We start from the raw sequence: 15,747 nt of genomic DNA, 5'->3' as shown, positions 1-15,747 counted from the left end.
AGACAGGTGGGGCATCCAAGGAACAAGGACAGCTGTTCTTGTTCCAGAACAACTGGAAGATATAGAAATAGGGCACATTGTTATGGAGGCTTCAACCAACCACCTACATTGATCACAATTGATTATGCCCCGTCTGAGGCATGCAAGACATTTATCACAGTACTGCAGCACATCAAGGGATGGACACTCTGACTCGCTAAGATGAATGACGTGACACTGAAAACGGGTGTGCAACTTCATACGAACATCCACATTTGACTATGACATCCAGGCTTCCTTCTAGAGGAACATATGCTCAAAGAACTGTACCATAAACGAGTTCTTCAGCCAACACTATTTCACATCCAACACTGAGCAGTGTCTGTAAGAGCCTCAGAAATCACAGGCAACTGCAGCAGCTGAGGAACACACAACAGGAACTGTACATGCAGTAACGTGCAGCAAGCATATGTTCCCACTTACCTTGTGTCTGAAGGATTTTCACCCCCAGTACTGCCCACTGGCTGTAGTTTAAACTCCAGAGATCCCTCCTTTTCCTGTTAAGTCTCTCCTAAGTCCTTCTCCACAGAGAAGTGCCTGCCAGACCTCATCAGAAGGCTCTCCCAGATTCTGTTCTGGAGATGGCTGATAGCATTCTTCCAGTAAGAGGGACAGAAACTGTGCTTACTTGGCACGAAGAAGAGGACTAGGAGACTGATTGCTTATCCAGTATATGGCTCTCCTTAATCTACCGAGATCATTTGTCAGCATGACCCATGCACTGACCACTTCTTCCAGAGGCAACAATGATTATGCATTCACTGGAATCGAGACTGAGGCAGTCTTCCAGCTTTGTGAAAACTGGCTCTCAGTATATCATGCACCAGTAACTGTTTTCTTCCTCCTAGCAGGTCTCTACACAAGCAATTTTAAGAACTACCAACTGGACTTTGCATAGTTTAACTATTGACTTTGCAAACGTAAACTAGTAGATCGCTCAGCTAGTATGGCTGAAGTCCAAAAGGCAAACAGGATTTCTGCTTTTCTTAAAATTATAGTACAAGCAATAATATTGAAAGCTCCTGACTTAAATCTCCAAGTCAAGTAAACTGACTACTGCACTAAAATCCACATCCAAAAGTCAAACCACATAAAATTATTGTATAAATAATCAGCAATGAACAGCTTCCGCCTTAAAGCATCCTATCCTCCAGTGGTCCGCCTCATGAACAAATTATTTCACTGGTCCTAGCACACACTAGATGTCTTGAATAAGAGTGCAGCAGTCACTGAGGAACACTCACCTTCTTTGGTCTTTGTGCTAGCTGCTACCGCATCCCTGTCCAAGGCTGGTGAAGCACCTTGCTCTTGTCCTGTTCCCTCTGTGCTCTTATCCTTTGGTTTGCTCTCTGCTTCAGTTTTCTTTTTGGTAATATTTATAACACCTGGTGTCAGAGGTGGACGTTGGATGGGTGCTGGTTTAGAGACTGGAGTAGGAGATGGTGGCCTTTGTTTTGACATGCTAGGCGAAGGTGGGCGAGTCTTTTGTCTGTTGAAATAAAGAATATTTTTCAGGGCTAACACTGAAAACCTCAAACACGCAAGTGAGGACAGCAGTCTACTTTGGTTAGTTTACATTACACACCTCACTTTTAAAAATAAATCCACACACAAACTACTGGTGCCTTCCTCATAAAAATCAAATACAGGATTCAACAATACCCTGGGCACCTGGGACTCGCCACTGGTGGGCTAACATCAAACCAGATTTGCTAGCCCAGACCTCCATTTACTCCACATCAAGGAGGATGAACCCTGTGATTCCAATCCAAGAAAATTCCTACACAAATACAGGTAGGTCATCTTATTCAGAAGCTCCCATGCACCCTGTTGGTTTTAGTGCATAGACCATACAGAAAAACAGGGTGTATTTCGTGCACACACAAGAGACAAAGGTTCAAGTAAGAGCTGCATCCCTGCTGTGGAAAATGAAATTGGACCAAAAGCAAAGTCCTCATGCGTATAAGCATGACATAGTGTAGGTCATGCAAATGCTAACAGCACAGCTGTCTGAGGCAGGAAGCATCCTTCATTTTCTTCTGATTGAAAGAAGATATTTAACCTGGATGCATACCTAACTGTAGAAGGTGATGGAGGACGCTTCACCAAATTAGCAGGAGAAGGGGATCTTCTACGGGCAGACACAGATGGCGAGGGAGGGCGTCTTAGCCCAGAACCTGGGGATGGTTTTTCCGTCTCTGATTTCTAAGAAGATACATAAAAACAAAATAATGCTCACTCTCTAGAATACACTACAGACAGAGGAGCTGCTACCACAAAAACCATACAACTTCCCAACAATATGTACATTTCCTTTATGTTCCAAAACATAGACCCAGTCAATGTGTTACCTAAACTAAACTTTGGGAATCATCAGCAGCAAACAGCAGGTTTTTGAGATACCAGAGAGATCAAGGACCATCAAATTACAATTCAATTTCAATACTGTGGTCTTTAAGCAAATGCTATTGAACATTTCAATAAGCAAGCAAATTGTTGAAACAAGATCCCCTCCTGAGCTGTTCCAAACCCCGAGATTAATACAAACCTAATTCCTGTGGATTTTCAACAAACCTGGGTTGAATCTGGTGAACTTGCATCAGATGAAGATACAGAGGACTTCAATCTGTCGATGCTACGACTGCGCACGGGCACTTTAGGAGCTGGGACTGGGGAACTGATGGAACTGGCTGAAGCTGAACGAGGACAGAGGTGAGATTCTATAAAAGTTAGGAATTTGACAAGACAAAACGAGAACCAAGTGCACAGCATAAGAAAAGGAGAAAAGGAAGAGGGAGAAAGAGAGAAAGATTGTGTGTGTTAGAAATCATACAGAGAAACACCACAGGCGCTGCACACTGCAATGGGTCACAGACACAGACACCACCACCACACGATTAGTACTTTGGAAGCAACAGCACCAAGAACAAAACCACTTTGAAAGCAGCAGTCTGCAGTAGATAAAAATAAAATGCTTTTCCAAACAAACTCGAAATCTGCAATACACCACTATTACTTTGACTTTAGTCAAGCTGCATCTACTGACAAATACTTCAGTTTTAATGGCTTAGCATCTTTCTTTACAAGTTCTTCATGACAGGTTCAAATTTTAAGCATGTTTCCCCCATACTCAAGGAGGAAATCCTCCTTCTTTTCAAAGAGTAGTTATAAAGCAGCATTACCTTAGGAATCTGAGCATTAGTTTACAAACTTTTCTTGTGAAATAAGTGTTTGTGCAACATAATTTTATTCTACTTTTCTTCTCTGACCCCTTTATTACTATATAAGCGTGCCCTTTAGCCACATTAAAAAAAAAATGAAAAAAGGTGGTGTACAAGATAACTTTCAAGAGAAAAAGGTCAACTGTTAAACTAAAATAGCTTTCCTACCTTAAGTGTCAATCTCTTCACACATGAGATATCGAAAGGAATTGTATCTTCTAACTACTTCTTTCACTAAGATAATCATAGATGGACAAGCATACATAGATGTAGAAATCTACCTCTGAAACTAGATACTGGATTTTTCTGTAGTCTGGATAATTGTGACAGATGCCAGCACTTAATTTTGTAACTTTATGGAAAATACATTTTATTTTTATATTTACAGCATTTGTGCAAGGAGAACTGCATTCTGTTTGTGCTTAGTTTGTGCTAAAGCACAGGTACGTTTCTACTGAAATGAAGAAAGTACCTTTAAGTAAACTGATAAAAATGTAAAAGTTATCTTTAATTCAGCAACAGTGAATAAGTCACATGCTGTCAGTAACAGTGAAAAAGATGGTATTTCCCCATATGACATGAGCAGAAATATTCATGGTAAAATAAAAATGGCACATAGATAGGTGTGCAAAAATATGACCAATGACTACAAACCAAAAAAAGTGAAACTGATTATTACGCAAGGGGAGCAGTGTAGAAATGTCACCATTACCAACAAGGACCAAGTTAAGTGGCATAAGATAAAAAAATAAAGATGGAAGAACATACTTAAGAGGAAACAAGCAAAACTGGGAACACAAGTTGTAAGGTTAAGAGAGGAGAAAGGACTCCACATTGGTTCCAGATACACATTTACCAGGGCGTTCTTACAACCAATAACTAGGCACGTGGGATGCAGCTAGGGCTTGCCCACAACGCAGAGATTCCTGCGCTAGTACCAAGTTGAGCCAAGGTGTGGGCTTATCAGCTCAGTCTGGACCAATACAAAATTGCTTGAGCCAGCCAGGGTTCCTCTACAGTATCTTCTCCTTCCAGTACGCCTCTACTTCTAAAGCCAGCATGAGCGAAGCCAGCTCAGGGCTCCCTGTACTTACGTTAAGAGAACCCCTTTGTCATGTTCCTACAAGAGTTCCTACCTCTAAAGAAATTTAGGCTTTGCACTTACACCTTTCAGCCTCCTTTGAAATTATATGTTTGTTTTTCCCCCCTTTCATTTCCTAGCACTGTTCTCTGACCAATAAGTCTCAGATTCATTTGAGGGTACACCCAAAGGCAGGTCTCCATCAGTTAAAAAAAAAAAAAAAAAAAAATCACCCACAAACAAAACCCAAAATGAATACCAGCATCTAGTTCACTCCAGAGCAAGTAAACTGGCACTGGAGTTTAAAAGCCAGTATTATTCTATGGTTTTGTAAAGTAAACATGCAACATTGCACGTGAATTGGTTATTACTGACCAAAGAAAATACCGGATAAGTAGTATTATACATAACCATACATTAAATGTCTGATTCATATTTAAGTGTAGCACAGTTAGCGACTATCGTGTAAGTTCTTGCTTGAAGAGCAACTGCATAAAACTTTCAGGCTTTGCTGCCCTCCTGTTACCTGAGGGATCTTGTCCATCAGCCGATAACGTAGCAGCACTTTTACTCCTAGCTAAAGAGGCCTGTGTGGGGGCGAGGAGGCGACTGATTACGCTACTGTCCAGAGGACTGAGCTGGGAGCGACGAGCTGAATGATGAGAACAAATCAAAAAGGATCCAACATGAAATCATATCATGAAAAAGACAAGCAGTACAAAGCAAAGGAAGATTGTGAGCATTGTTGCAAATCGTAAGTATTTTTCCTCCGAAACTGTTAAGTCACGGAGAGGAAAATCCAAACGAATAGCACAGAAGGGAAGGGTTAAACACTGCAATCTCTTATGTTGCACTTCTTGTCCTTGGCTTGCTAATCATTTTAATGCGCAAAAACTGGCATGCATACAACAGAGATGAATGCTGAAGGCAGTCAAAATAGGAAAAGGTTTTGACCCAGCTCTTCACAGGTATATTCTCTAGATTGCAGGAAAGGTTGTTCTGACACAATAAACAGAAGATACGCAAGTCAAAGCAAACGGTTATCATCAGGCATCATTTGCACAAACAACTTCACACGGACAGCACCCATCATCCTCCCGTACAGGAAAGATTCTGAAGCAGACTATCATTTCCACTCTTGGCAAGAGCTGCTAAAAGGGAAAGTTTCAGAGTTGTTAACTCAAAGGGAAAAAACATGTTAGAAAAGTTGCTAGTCTTCAGCTTTAGGAAGAGTTCCTAGAAAAGAGGTTATTTGTAACCTAGTGGGGAATACACAGACCAAAAGAGACTCAAGTGAGAACAGGTTTCCTCCTTTGTTTGCATGCACAAAGTTTAGGCCAGCAACAGGAACAGAGAAGTTCCTTTTAAACTGAATAATGAAAGAGAGCTTAAAAAGCAAAGGTAAGATTTAACTAAGGAGTGAACGTACCAGTGACATTTTTACTCTATTTTACATTTAAACCTACCAGCTTTCAAATAAATCTCTCTCTCAAGCAGAGACACATTTTGCTATCTACTTACAGTGCCATTTAACAAAGTCAAAGTCTTTCTTAGAGGATTTCTTTTTTTGTCCAAAGGGAGAAATTTTATCTTTACCATTTACAATTTTATCTTTACCACCAGATAACTAAAAAGCCATGAAAAAGTCCAAAAAACTTAAGAAGCAAGGAAACCGGCGAATGTAAGTCTATCCAAACTTTACTATGAATGGCTTTAAAAAGAAATATTCAGCTTTATGAAACAACCACCTGGTTTTTCTTCCTTTTTCACTTTTTCTAGTTCTGGAGAGGGTTGGGGTTTACTACTCATTCTATTCAAAGATGTGCTCCTCTTCTTTTCTGTTCCTCCTAGAGACCAAGCGTAAGGAAGATTATTTTTAACAAGATATTTCTATATATGATTTTCTAAACTGCCATTCCCGTGCTTTGCTTTTGCCAAGAAATCAGCTGAAATCAGCGATCTATCATTATGAGGCACTATTTTCTCATGACCTAAACGGTTTGGCTACCATTTGTCTACTCTCCCCCCACCCTTCCACTTTTCAGAGGAAAAACACTGGTTTATAGACACAGTTACCCAATATCTGGCATTGCAATGGGCGTAACAATATTTATGCCACAGTGCACAGACTACATGCGCAGCAGTGAAAGCCCAAGTAAAACCATTTATAATGAAACTGGGACATGGTTTAAAGTCAACTTCAAATATCCCATTTACTGCCTCCCAATTCTCAAAACAAACTGGTTTCTAGCACCTTTCTGTTCCACCTGTGAACTTTTGAGTGCTGACTGCTGAGAATGTAGAGGAACTTTGTTATTCAGTCTGTTTAATGAGGCACTTCTCTTTGTGGTACCTGGAAGCGAAAACGCATAGATTAACAAAGCTGAAAAGCCTCAAAGTCCCCTCCAACACCAGCCCTACTTCCTTAAGATACAAACAAGTAACTAAGTCTCTTTATAGTACGAATCCTTCAGAAGCAGGAAAACTGGATCAGGGAAGAATTACTCTATATAAAGCATTATTTCTTATATTTCTCTGTGTTACTGATCATAGCAGCAGGATGCCAGTTTCAACAGATTTCTTGTTTGACCTACTGAAGCCATCCTTGTACACCTTTTTAAATAAAGAATTAAAAAAGGCCATTGCTCGCATTCTGTATGAGTAAGAGCGAGAAACAAAGTGCTCAGCTTAGAATTCACAAAAACCAGCTGATTAAATACTCCACTGATCCAGAGACAAGCACCTTCCTCTCAATTCTGCGTTCTGATCCTCCACCTTCCCAGGCACATACACACGGCAGCAGCAAACCGGTTAATTCTGTGGCTGCGTTTTCTGTTGTTTGAATTTAGCTATCATTTTACAGACAGTTATTTCTTTCTTGAGCGCCAGATCAAGAGCACAGAATGGCTCCAATTTATGGGATGACCTAAACTAGTCAGGTAGTCGATTTCTGTATCATTGGAGTCCTGTTCAAATTTCTTGTATTTCAGGCCACCTGAGAATTTTTCCTCCAAAGTGAACCAGGATTCACAAAGGATTTCAAGGTATGACACTGACTTTGAAAGCAATACCAATTAGTTGATAATTAGTGACTTCCTTTGTTAGTGGCTTAATTTGTACTTTACAGACCTGTTTCTGACTCATACCCAGAGCTGAACCCTGCAGACACATAATATATATCATTTTAAATCACAAGCAGCCTCCAGTGACTCAGAGCCCCTGCAGCTATGCCAGTATAGATATATTCACTGACTCCCCTCCCAGGCACACAGCGTACAAGTTTTTCTGCTGCATCACCTTCCAACATGAACCAGCGAAATCACTGTTAGCTGTGACCGTGTTAGGGATTCTTCTAGCACAGCTCATGCGATCAAAGGTTGTAGATTGACAGAACGCTGCGGCATAGGCCTGGTGGAACTTGTTTTCGCATTAAACAGCTCTTAGCTTATTAATGCTTTTCATCATTTTGGGAAAAAAATACAAGGTTTGGCACACAAGCAAGCTCCTACGAAACACTGAGAAGATTCCCCGCAAGGAAATCTCAGACTAAAACAAGCTGAAATGTGCTCATACAAATAATTTTTATTCTAAACAAGCAGATTAGGACAATTTCTTATGTTTTGCATTTTTTTTTTGATTTGGAGAAGAGAGATTGCCATGATTTACAGAATTACCTTGATGTAGCATTCTATAAGGTCTGTTTCCCGTTTGCTCTCTATACGTAGTTTACGTGTATCGGGACAGGGCACAGGGGAGGAGGCAGAGAAGAGACTCGCATGTACAACAGGTTTACCAGAGAGTGGGAAAACCAGAGATCTACCCCATCCTCTACATCCCTGTTAAGACTAGTTGGGTGGTACACGTTTTAAACATGACATGCTGTAGTCAGGAGCCTCATCCACCCCAAAGCTGCAATTCAAAATAAGACTGGAAGCCACAGAAATTAGTAGAGGATTTCTAAGGTGCAAACACTCTCAGAAAGCCTTTATAAAAAAATAATCAAAGGAATAGCTGGCTTCCAGGCCATTTCTATTCCTTGATAGTCGTTGGCACAGTTAGTAACCCAGAATGCTTGCAAGCAGTGGTGTGCACTAATAGTTTGAGAAACGCATGATCTGAGCGTGAGTATCAAGCTTACACTACTTTATTGAGCTAGGAAGTGATGTGAGAGCTGCACGCTATGGCTATAATAATTCTAGAACTCCAGGTCAAAACAAAACCACCTCCTCCCACCCAAAAAACTCCCACAGGTGTCAAGAGATTTTCATGCACCCTTCTCTATTTGGTTAAGGCAGAATTCTAATATTAAAAAGAAAGCGTGTGTCTATAGAGTACAGGACTGTCACAACAGAAAGATGTCAAAACTACGTTGATTTTTCCTTCCCACAGGCAATCAAATTACTAAAGCTGTCTAACAGAACAGAAACTTATTTTTGTACTATTTTTATTTTGCTGAAATTTTAGGGTGTGATTTAAGGCATGCAAACCCGTAAAGATGATGTGAAATGATTTGTGAATCATCATTCACCAAGATTCAACTTTAGTAAAACAATTACAGAAATAAAAATTAAAAAACAGCAATCTTTACCGTTACTCTTCTCCTCTAACAGAGATCACATCAACTGGGTCAAAGCCCTGAACAGTCAAGCTGGATTAACAAATTGCACGAAATGCATTTGAGATCAAAACATGAAGTGAGTTACAGAGCAAGGGAGGAAGAGGAGTATCATTTCACCTCCTGTCTCCTCCCCAAGTAGCAGTTAAGCAGCACAACTGCTACCAGCGGACACACAAACACTTACTTCGATCAGACGCGTTTAAAAGCGCTGCAGATGATGACAATCGTTTATTCATGACAGCTTCTGTCTGTTTGAGGTTTGCTGTGGAGGTGGACCGCTTGCTGGCTGTGTAAAGAAGCGCTGACTTTAGCATTCACCTTCATACCTGAGGAAGAACCTTTCACACATTGCTGGGAGCTAACTTTGGAAGTATTACATCCTGAAAGCTGTTTCCAGTTTTGCTTAATAAGAAACAGGGACGATTCCGCCCCCCCCCCCCCCCCCCCCCCTTTAAACAGACTTGATACAATTAGCACCAGTTGTAATGTGCATAGAAAAGGCATTTAGTTTTAGTGGAATGACGCCAAGATTTCAGGCATATGGATACAAACAGGTGACTTTTAAACCCTGTGCTCCTAACATGTAAAGACAAAAGCTTCTGAGGCTCTGTGTTGCTACCAGACTGGCAAGACAGAGAAAGTAACAACAAAACCTGAATAACAATAATTTCTTTCTTTGTTCCTTCCACATAGGTATGTCAAAACAGTTTTTCAATCACCAGTTAACAAAACCAAAACAAATGCTTTCCAAGGGATAAAAGCACGTCCTGAGGAAAGGCAAGAAAGCATTCCTATTTCCAATTACTTCCCAAGGGTTGCTCTAATTTAGAAATTTCCATTTCTTTCTTTTTTTTCCAAAAAAGCTATTCCTTAAGTTCATGTTTCCTACATGTTTTCTAACTCTTCTCAAAAAAGTTGCCACAAGTGTGGGTTTTTTTTTTGTGTATATGGACACACATATACACATAAAAATCACACCTCACAACAGCAAAATTTCAAGTTTACCACACGACAGATAAATACCTGCTTTTTAATTTCAAGGAACGTACTTTCAGGATGAACACTACTCCAGAGTGTGAAAGCCTTGGAAAAGCATGTACCCGCTGCTATGGAAACTCAATAAGCAAAAAAAAAAAGGGTAACGCACATAAAGTAGTACGGACTAGCATAATAAACACAAGGAATTCTATACATCAAACACAAGCAATTGATTTTGCTGGCATATTGGACAGCAAAGATGATTAATGTGAACCCATTAGTGCTGAAGTACCAAAGGAAAAAGCAGCACTACTCACCACAGAGGCAGCATCTTTTCCCCTTTGGCCAGCGTGCTATAGCAGCTCCTTATAGCAAGGGCCGGGACATAAGGATCCCTACGGACAGCCCTGCCCCTGCGTCATACTTTTGGGACACGCACCCATGCCGGGCTTCCCAAGTCAGGGGCCTCCCGCAAAACCACACCAAGCGAAAACCAGATTTTTGGAGCTGAAGCTACAAAAATGGCAAGCTCTTGTCACAGTGAACGAGAGCAAAGTCCCCAGAGGGTAAGAGGGAGAAAGGGGGATCTATTGAATCTCGTTCAGAAACTAAGATCTGAGCTTAGTGGATACTGTCCCAACGTAACAAAAAATAAAAAGAAAAAAAGGCAGTTTATGAATGAAGCCTGAGTACTGGGATATCTAAAACGGCCTTGAGAGGCTTTATAAATGAAAATCAGGAAACTCATAATTCATGTATTTGGGTGTTTTCAAAGGAAAAGACTACCCTCTAGCGTCTGCTCTTAAAAAGAAAGCCTGGTTCAAGCACGTGAGTCTAAGGCCTTCAATCATCGTGGAGATGCTTCATACAAACTTCTGTTGCTTCAAATTAGCACTTGCATGAAATCTCAGATTTGGTCTATCACCTACTAAGACCTGGACAGCAGAAAATTAAACCTTGCCTTGAGGAAAAATTACACCGAGCAGAGAAATTTTCCAGCAAGTTTCCAGGTTCTGGAGGTGGGCTGTGTTGTTCAGTAAAGACACGTGGGATGAAACTCCCACTAAAAGATTCACAAGAAAAAATGACAGTCTATATACGACTGTTCAGGCAAAAAACAACAGTGTCATTTTCTATTTTACAGGGAAAGAGATCAGTGGTGAGGGCATGAGCTAACTAACATCCCAATTGATGCGTTGACTGAAAAATCCTAATTGCTAAAGGGTATTCATACAGATATTTGAGTTTTCTTTTTCCAGAAAATTTTAAGATCTTCAGAAGTCAATATTTTTTTCATCAATACTTTTGCAAATATATGATTGGATGGCCTCAACTTCACTACTTTGACCAGAAGATAGCTTCTGCAAACCTGAAAACTTTGGACAATTCAGGATGAAAAAAAGGCTTTAAAAGACAGACAGGATATTCTAGAGTAAGGTAGTCTGGTTACATAGATAAATTACTCTTTTGCATTTTGGGGGGAAAGTTAAATTACTTACATCAAGGGATTTTAAATGGAAGAAGCATATAGCATAGTCCCACGCAATACCAAATGTCTGCATTGTTTTTTATGGCCGAGGGAAAACAAACTGAGCAGCAAAGCCAAATAAAGCATCATGCAGCAAGGCTTGCAATGGGGTAAGGTGCTTGGAAACACAGTATCTCAAGAAAATTATCATTAGAGTGATGATCAACTCAACCTAGCTTCTGAGTTTCACTGAGAGAGGGTGCTGGAGCACTGCCTATCTGAGGCTGGATAAAATTAGGCTAAATAAAATAAGATTGTCTGTCTCTTAGTACCTTCCAAATTTCTACTAGGACAAGGAGGCTCTTTATTTTGAAAGGAGAGACTCTGGCAGCCCAATTTCTATTCAAATAGCACGTCTCCACTACAAATGTACCTGAACGTCTAGTTTTGCTCATCAGTCATCACTAAACCTCCCTCATTTACAAGGACTCTGTCATCAAGGATGCTTTATTACACAGCCTTGCCATTTCTCTTGGCAGACCCACACCCTGCATGTTTCATCTCAGCACTGACAGCAATGTCATTAATGTAACAGTTGACTCTGGGGCTTTCATCAATTTTTAAATTTCAGGCCATCAGCAGGGTACTTGGTGCAGCCTTAATGAATCACATTCTGTACACAATGCAGAATGGCTGATGGTTGGTGAAACGTTCAATTACATGGGGTTTACTTTCCAGAGCACTCTACCTCTATCACCCACAAATGCTGCTTTACCAGTCAATGTGGTTGATATTACTGTTGACATGGCCAGCTCATGGAAGAACGTGTCTGATTTTATGCACAGCAATACAATAGACAAGAAAGCCCTTAGTCCTAAAATAATATAAAGAAATAATATAAAGAATAATCAATATCTGTTCCCCCAATGGTTTTCATTTTAAGAAATTGAGCCTTTAATCCCAAATCTGCCACAGAAACCAATGGTGGAAAAATAATATTGTATTGAAACTTGCTCTAGAGGTGCTGTTAGAGAAGGTGCACTACTCAGCCACAATGATGTAATGTAGCAGAGCTCATACAGTGACATTTTCCAGAAATTCAAAAGTAATTGTTGTCTTTCCAGCAATTTTGCAAATATAAGGTGAATGGGACCAAATAAGGATTTTTTAGAAAGCTGGCTAGACCGAGGCATTCTACGTGGTTTGGTAGATTTTAAATAACAAAAAAGTTTTAAAAAGCTAAGGACAATCCTGAAACAGGAATAAATATGAGAAGCATGAATCCAATCCCGATTCCACATTATCCAGCCCAAGTAAGAGAGCCGTATGTTTGAAACCTCAACATAAAGATAAAAACATATTTAAAAGTGTGGATGCACAAGTGTCATGGTCAAACGCTGCATTATCTGTTTATCTCCACAGTCATTTTTTTCCAAAACTGGTGCTAAGTTATTCAAATTGATCGACAGTGGATGAATTTATCTGTTCCTCCTGTTGTTACTTTATGATGCGTAAGGTACAGCTTAAGTGCCTGTTTTTACACCACGAGCATGTTTGTTGGAAGACACTTTATTTTTAACGTGCTTCAGCAACACTGCGGTTCAAGTCTTCCTCCATGATCAAAAGGACAGACAAGACTATTTCCTCGCATAAATGAGGACATTATTTTATGTTCGTTATAAAGTTTAGCTTGAAAATTAGATAAGGCGCAAAAGAATAGAGGAGGAAAAAAATAGTACTTCCCTAAACATTTAAGGCAAATGTGATTTCCTAGTTTCAAGGTTAAGTGACATTTGGAAATGTGGGACACAGTAATTGGATTTGTATATGTATCCAAGGAACACATGTTAAATAGGTAAACCAATCCAGTCAAACTGGCTAATTTTGGAGAAAATTAGGGATTCATGCTGTGCAGCAAAAGGGAAGAGAGTAGTTAAATAAAATACACATGCTTCTGCTGTGTTGCCAGAATAAGCCACAGTAGTTAAATCACACTCAGTCAGATTTTTGTTGCATTTTCAAGTCTCATATTGTGAGCATTACAAGACAGCTGTATTGAATTAGTAATGCAGTGAGCATGCACAGATTTTCAGAATGCAGATTTAGTGGGGTCTCAGCTGAGAGCTATCATTTAAACTAGCTACAAGAAATAATTTTGCTTATTAAACATATAGCCTTGACAAATATATCTGTGATCCAAAGCATTTCTATGAATGGCTCAGTCTGTGCACTGGGAAGTGCCAGAAAGCCAATGAAAACACATTTGATATATAGAATTATGTTTAGATAATTGGACAGATCTGATTTTGCAAAACTCTTCATGGAAAAAGTATCAAACTGGACAAAGGACCCATTCCCTTTCACAAAGTTTCAGCAAAATATCATTTGATTTTGCAAACGATAACTTCAATTTCTGGTAAAACAAAGCAAGAAGAAAACAAACCAAGCCCTACCATGTACTTTTTGCAAATTAGGGAACAATGAAAGGGTTCAAAATTGCCCTTAAAAAAAAAAAACAAAAACTTAGACTACTGAACTAATTTATATTCAAATACATACCACTAAGAATTTCTCTTCTCCTCCCTCACGCTGTATCCAGTCATCTTTAAAAACCCAAAGGCATTTTCCCTGAAAATTCCCTCAGAATGCCATGACTTAAGCTCTAGTTTAATTAGCTAGAAGGGATAGTTAAAAACGTTGGGGGGCTGCTTTCTACTTAGGGATCGCATTTGTTGCACAGCTGGCCAAGATCCAGGAAAAGATCTATAAGAAGATGGTTTTCCTTAGTTTCAGAGAAACAAGAACTCAAGTTTAAAAGGTTAGTAGTGAGAGTGAAACAACAGAAAAAGAACATTTTAGAAATCAATACCACCAGTTCCACCTTCATCTGCGGTCTGTTGTTCTGTAGAAGAAGAAGGTTTGTAAGCTAAGTCATAAGGTCAAATAGGAAACAATGCAAGTTAGCCAAAAAAAAAAAGTGGAAGTTGGATATCATAATGATAATTTATATCAAAGCACTTTCAAACATGTTACAAATAAACACTTAAGAGTCAACACTCAAGCCCCTTCCACTGCAATTTTGATTTGCTGGTCTGATTTCAGAATGTTTACAAGCAGAAACAGTTAATTGTGTGAAATAGGAAACAATCTGCGTTCAAATTAAAGACTGTTAAAATGCACCACCTAATCTAGAATAGAACCTATCCTCCGAGAAGCTCGGACACTGCCCACTGCGTCTCCTTACCCGTTACTGGTCGTTCAAATAATCAGTTAGCATTCTGTAACTCTAAGGGTGTGTTCAAAACATTTTAGATGTAATACTACACTACAACTGATTTTTTTGTTCTGTTTATAATCAGTCTTAGCATGCCATTACATCTACTGCATTTGAAGGATTCAGAATTATTTTAACATTATACACTACAGTTCCCCTTATCTGACGGTTGGGAGCTGGCAATGCTGCCAGGTGTTGTGTTTCCCATGTGGCTTCTCTCTAGCTCTTCCCAAAAGTCAAAACCAGCTCTAAGTCTGAGCAGCATTTCAGGGCAAGTACAGATACGAATCCTTCTCTAAGAGCTGCCCGTAGATCCTGGTGCAAGATCCAAGATAGGAAAGGATGCCTGGGTCCCTGAGAACAGTGCTGCACCTGCCAGTGTCCACACATAATACGCTGTGATTTTAGCCACGCTAGAAAAGGTGCTACTTACCCGTTTTGCTCTCTGAATCTGGAGTTACAGACCCTCCCCATGACCATCTCTTCTGTCGTGTTTCCAGTCGCTGATTCCGTTCCAAGGTACGATGCATGACTGCTTCATATCGCTCCTATCATCAAACAACACCTCTATGAAGCTATAGAACTATAAAGCACAGCTATGCCAGAAGACAAAATACAGATATTTTTTTTTTCCCCAGTATGATTTTAAATCTGTTTTACCTATAACACCTGATAACAAGCTTTTGTTACAAAAACTATCATGCAAAGAACATTAAGGGCAATTAATGGTTTCAAAACACCACAACCATGATTAGGTTGAGCTAAAGCACAGATAATCTATTCTACTCTTTACTTAAAATAGCCACCAAACAGATTTCCTATTAAGTAAACAGCACTGCTTATTATCTAAATAGGGATGAACCCCAAACTGAGGAAAAATAATTGCTTAACCCTTCAAACTATTTATATTCTGAAGTCATTTCTAAAAGGTGCTAAAAATTCTCCATCATAAAACACCAAGTGGAAGGTTATTTGTATTTTCAGATAACTACACAAACCCTAACCCAAATCTTAACAGATACTGGCATTAATAGAGATACAATGAAACCAGAAATAGCAAGACATGAA

General features: G+C 39.6%; 1 protein-coding gene across 5 annotated transcripts in view; it reads right to left on the bottom strand.

The window, feature by feature from the left end:
- The window catches only part of MAP7D3 (MAP7 domain containing 3), a 48,201-nt gene that overhangs the window by 13,459 nt on the left and 18,995 nt on the right, over positions 1 to 15,747 (bottom strand). For 2 of the 5 annotated variants that reach the window (XM_082488057.1, XM_082488056.1), the window contains exons 5-13: positions 15,113 to 15,227; positions 14,275 to 14,307; positions 9,144 to 9,245; positions 6,596 to 6,694; positions 6,090 to 6,188; positions 4,868 to 4,993; positions 2,614 to 2,759; positions 2,114 to 2,244; positions 1,284 to 1,528 (exon numbers count right to left, since the gene is read on the bottom strand). In XM_082488057.1, coding sequence (XP_082344183.1) covers positions 1,284 to 1,528; positions 2,114 to 2,244; positions 2,614 to 2,759; positions 4,868 to 4,993; positions 6,090 to 6,188; positions 6,596 to 6,694; positions 9,144 to 9,245; positions 14,275 to 14,307; positions 15,113 to 15,227 — 1,096 coding nt within the window. The remainder of the gene's footprint in view (positions 1 to 1,283; positions 1,529 to 2,113; positions 2,245 to 2,613; positions 2,760 to 4,867; positions 4,994 to 6,089; positions 6,189 to 6,595; positions 6,695 to 9,143; positions 9,246 to 14,274; positions 14,308 to 15,112; positions 15,228 to 15,747) is intronic. The other 3 variants (XM_082488058.1, XM_082488059.1, XM_082488060.1) reach the window with 3 other exon arrangements.

The sequence above is a fragment of the Vanellus vanellus genome (genome assembly GCF_965231255.1).
Source record: "Vanellus vanellus genome assembly, chromosome: 10".
Lineage (NCBI taxonomy): Eukaryota > Metazoa > Chordata > Aves > Charadriiformes > Charadriidae > Vanellus > Vanellus vanellus.
This window is presented reverse-complemented; position numbering and strand designations above follow the sequence as displayed.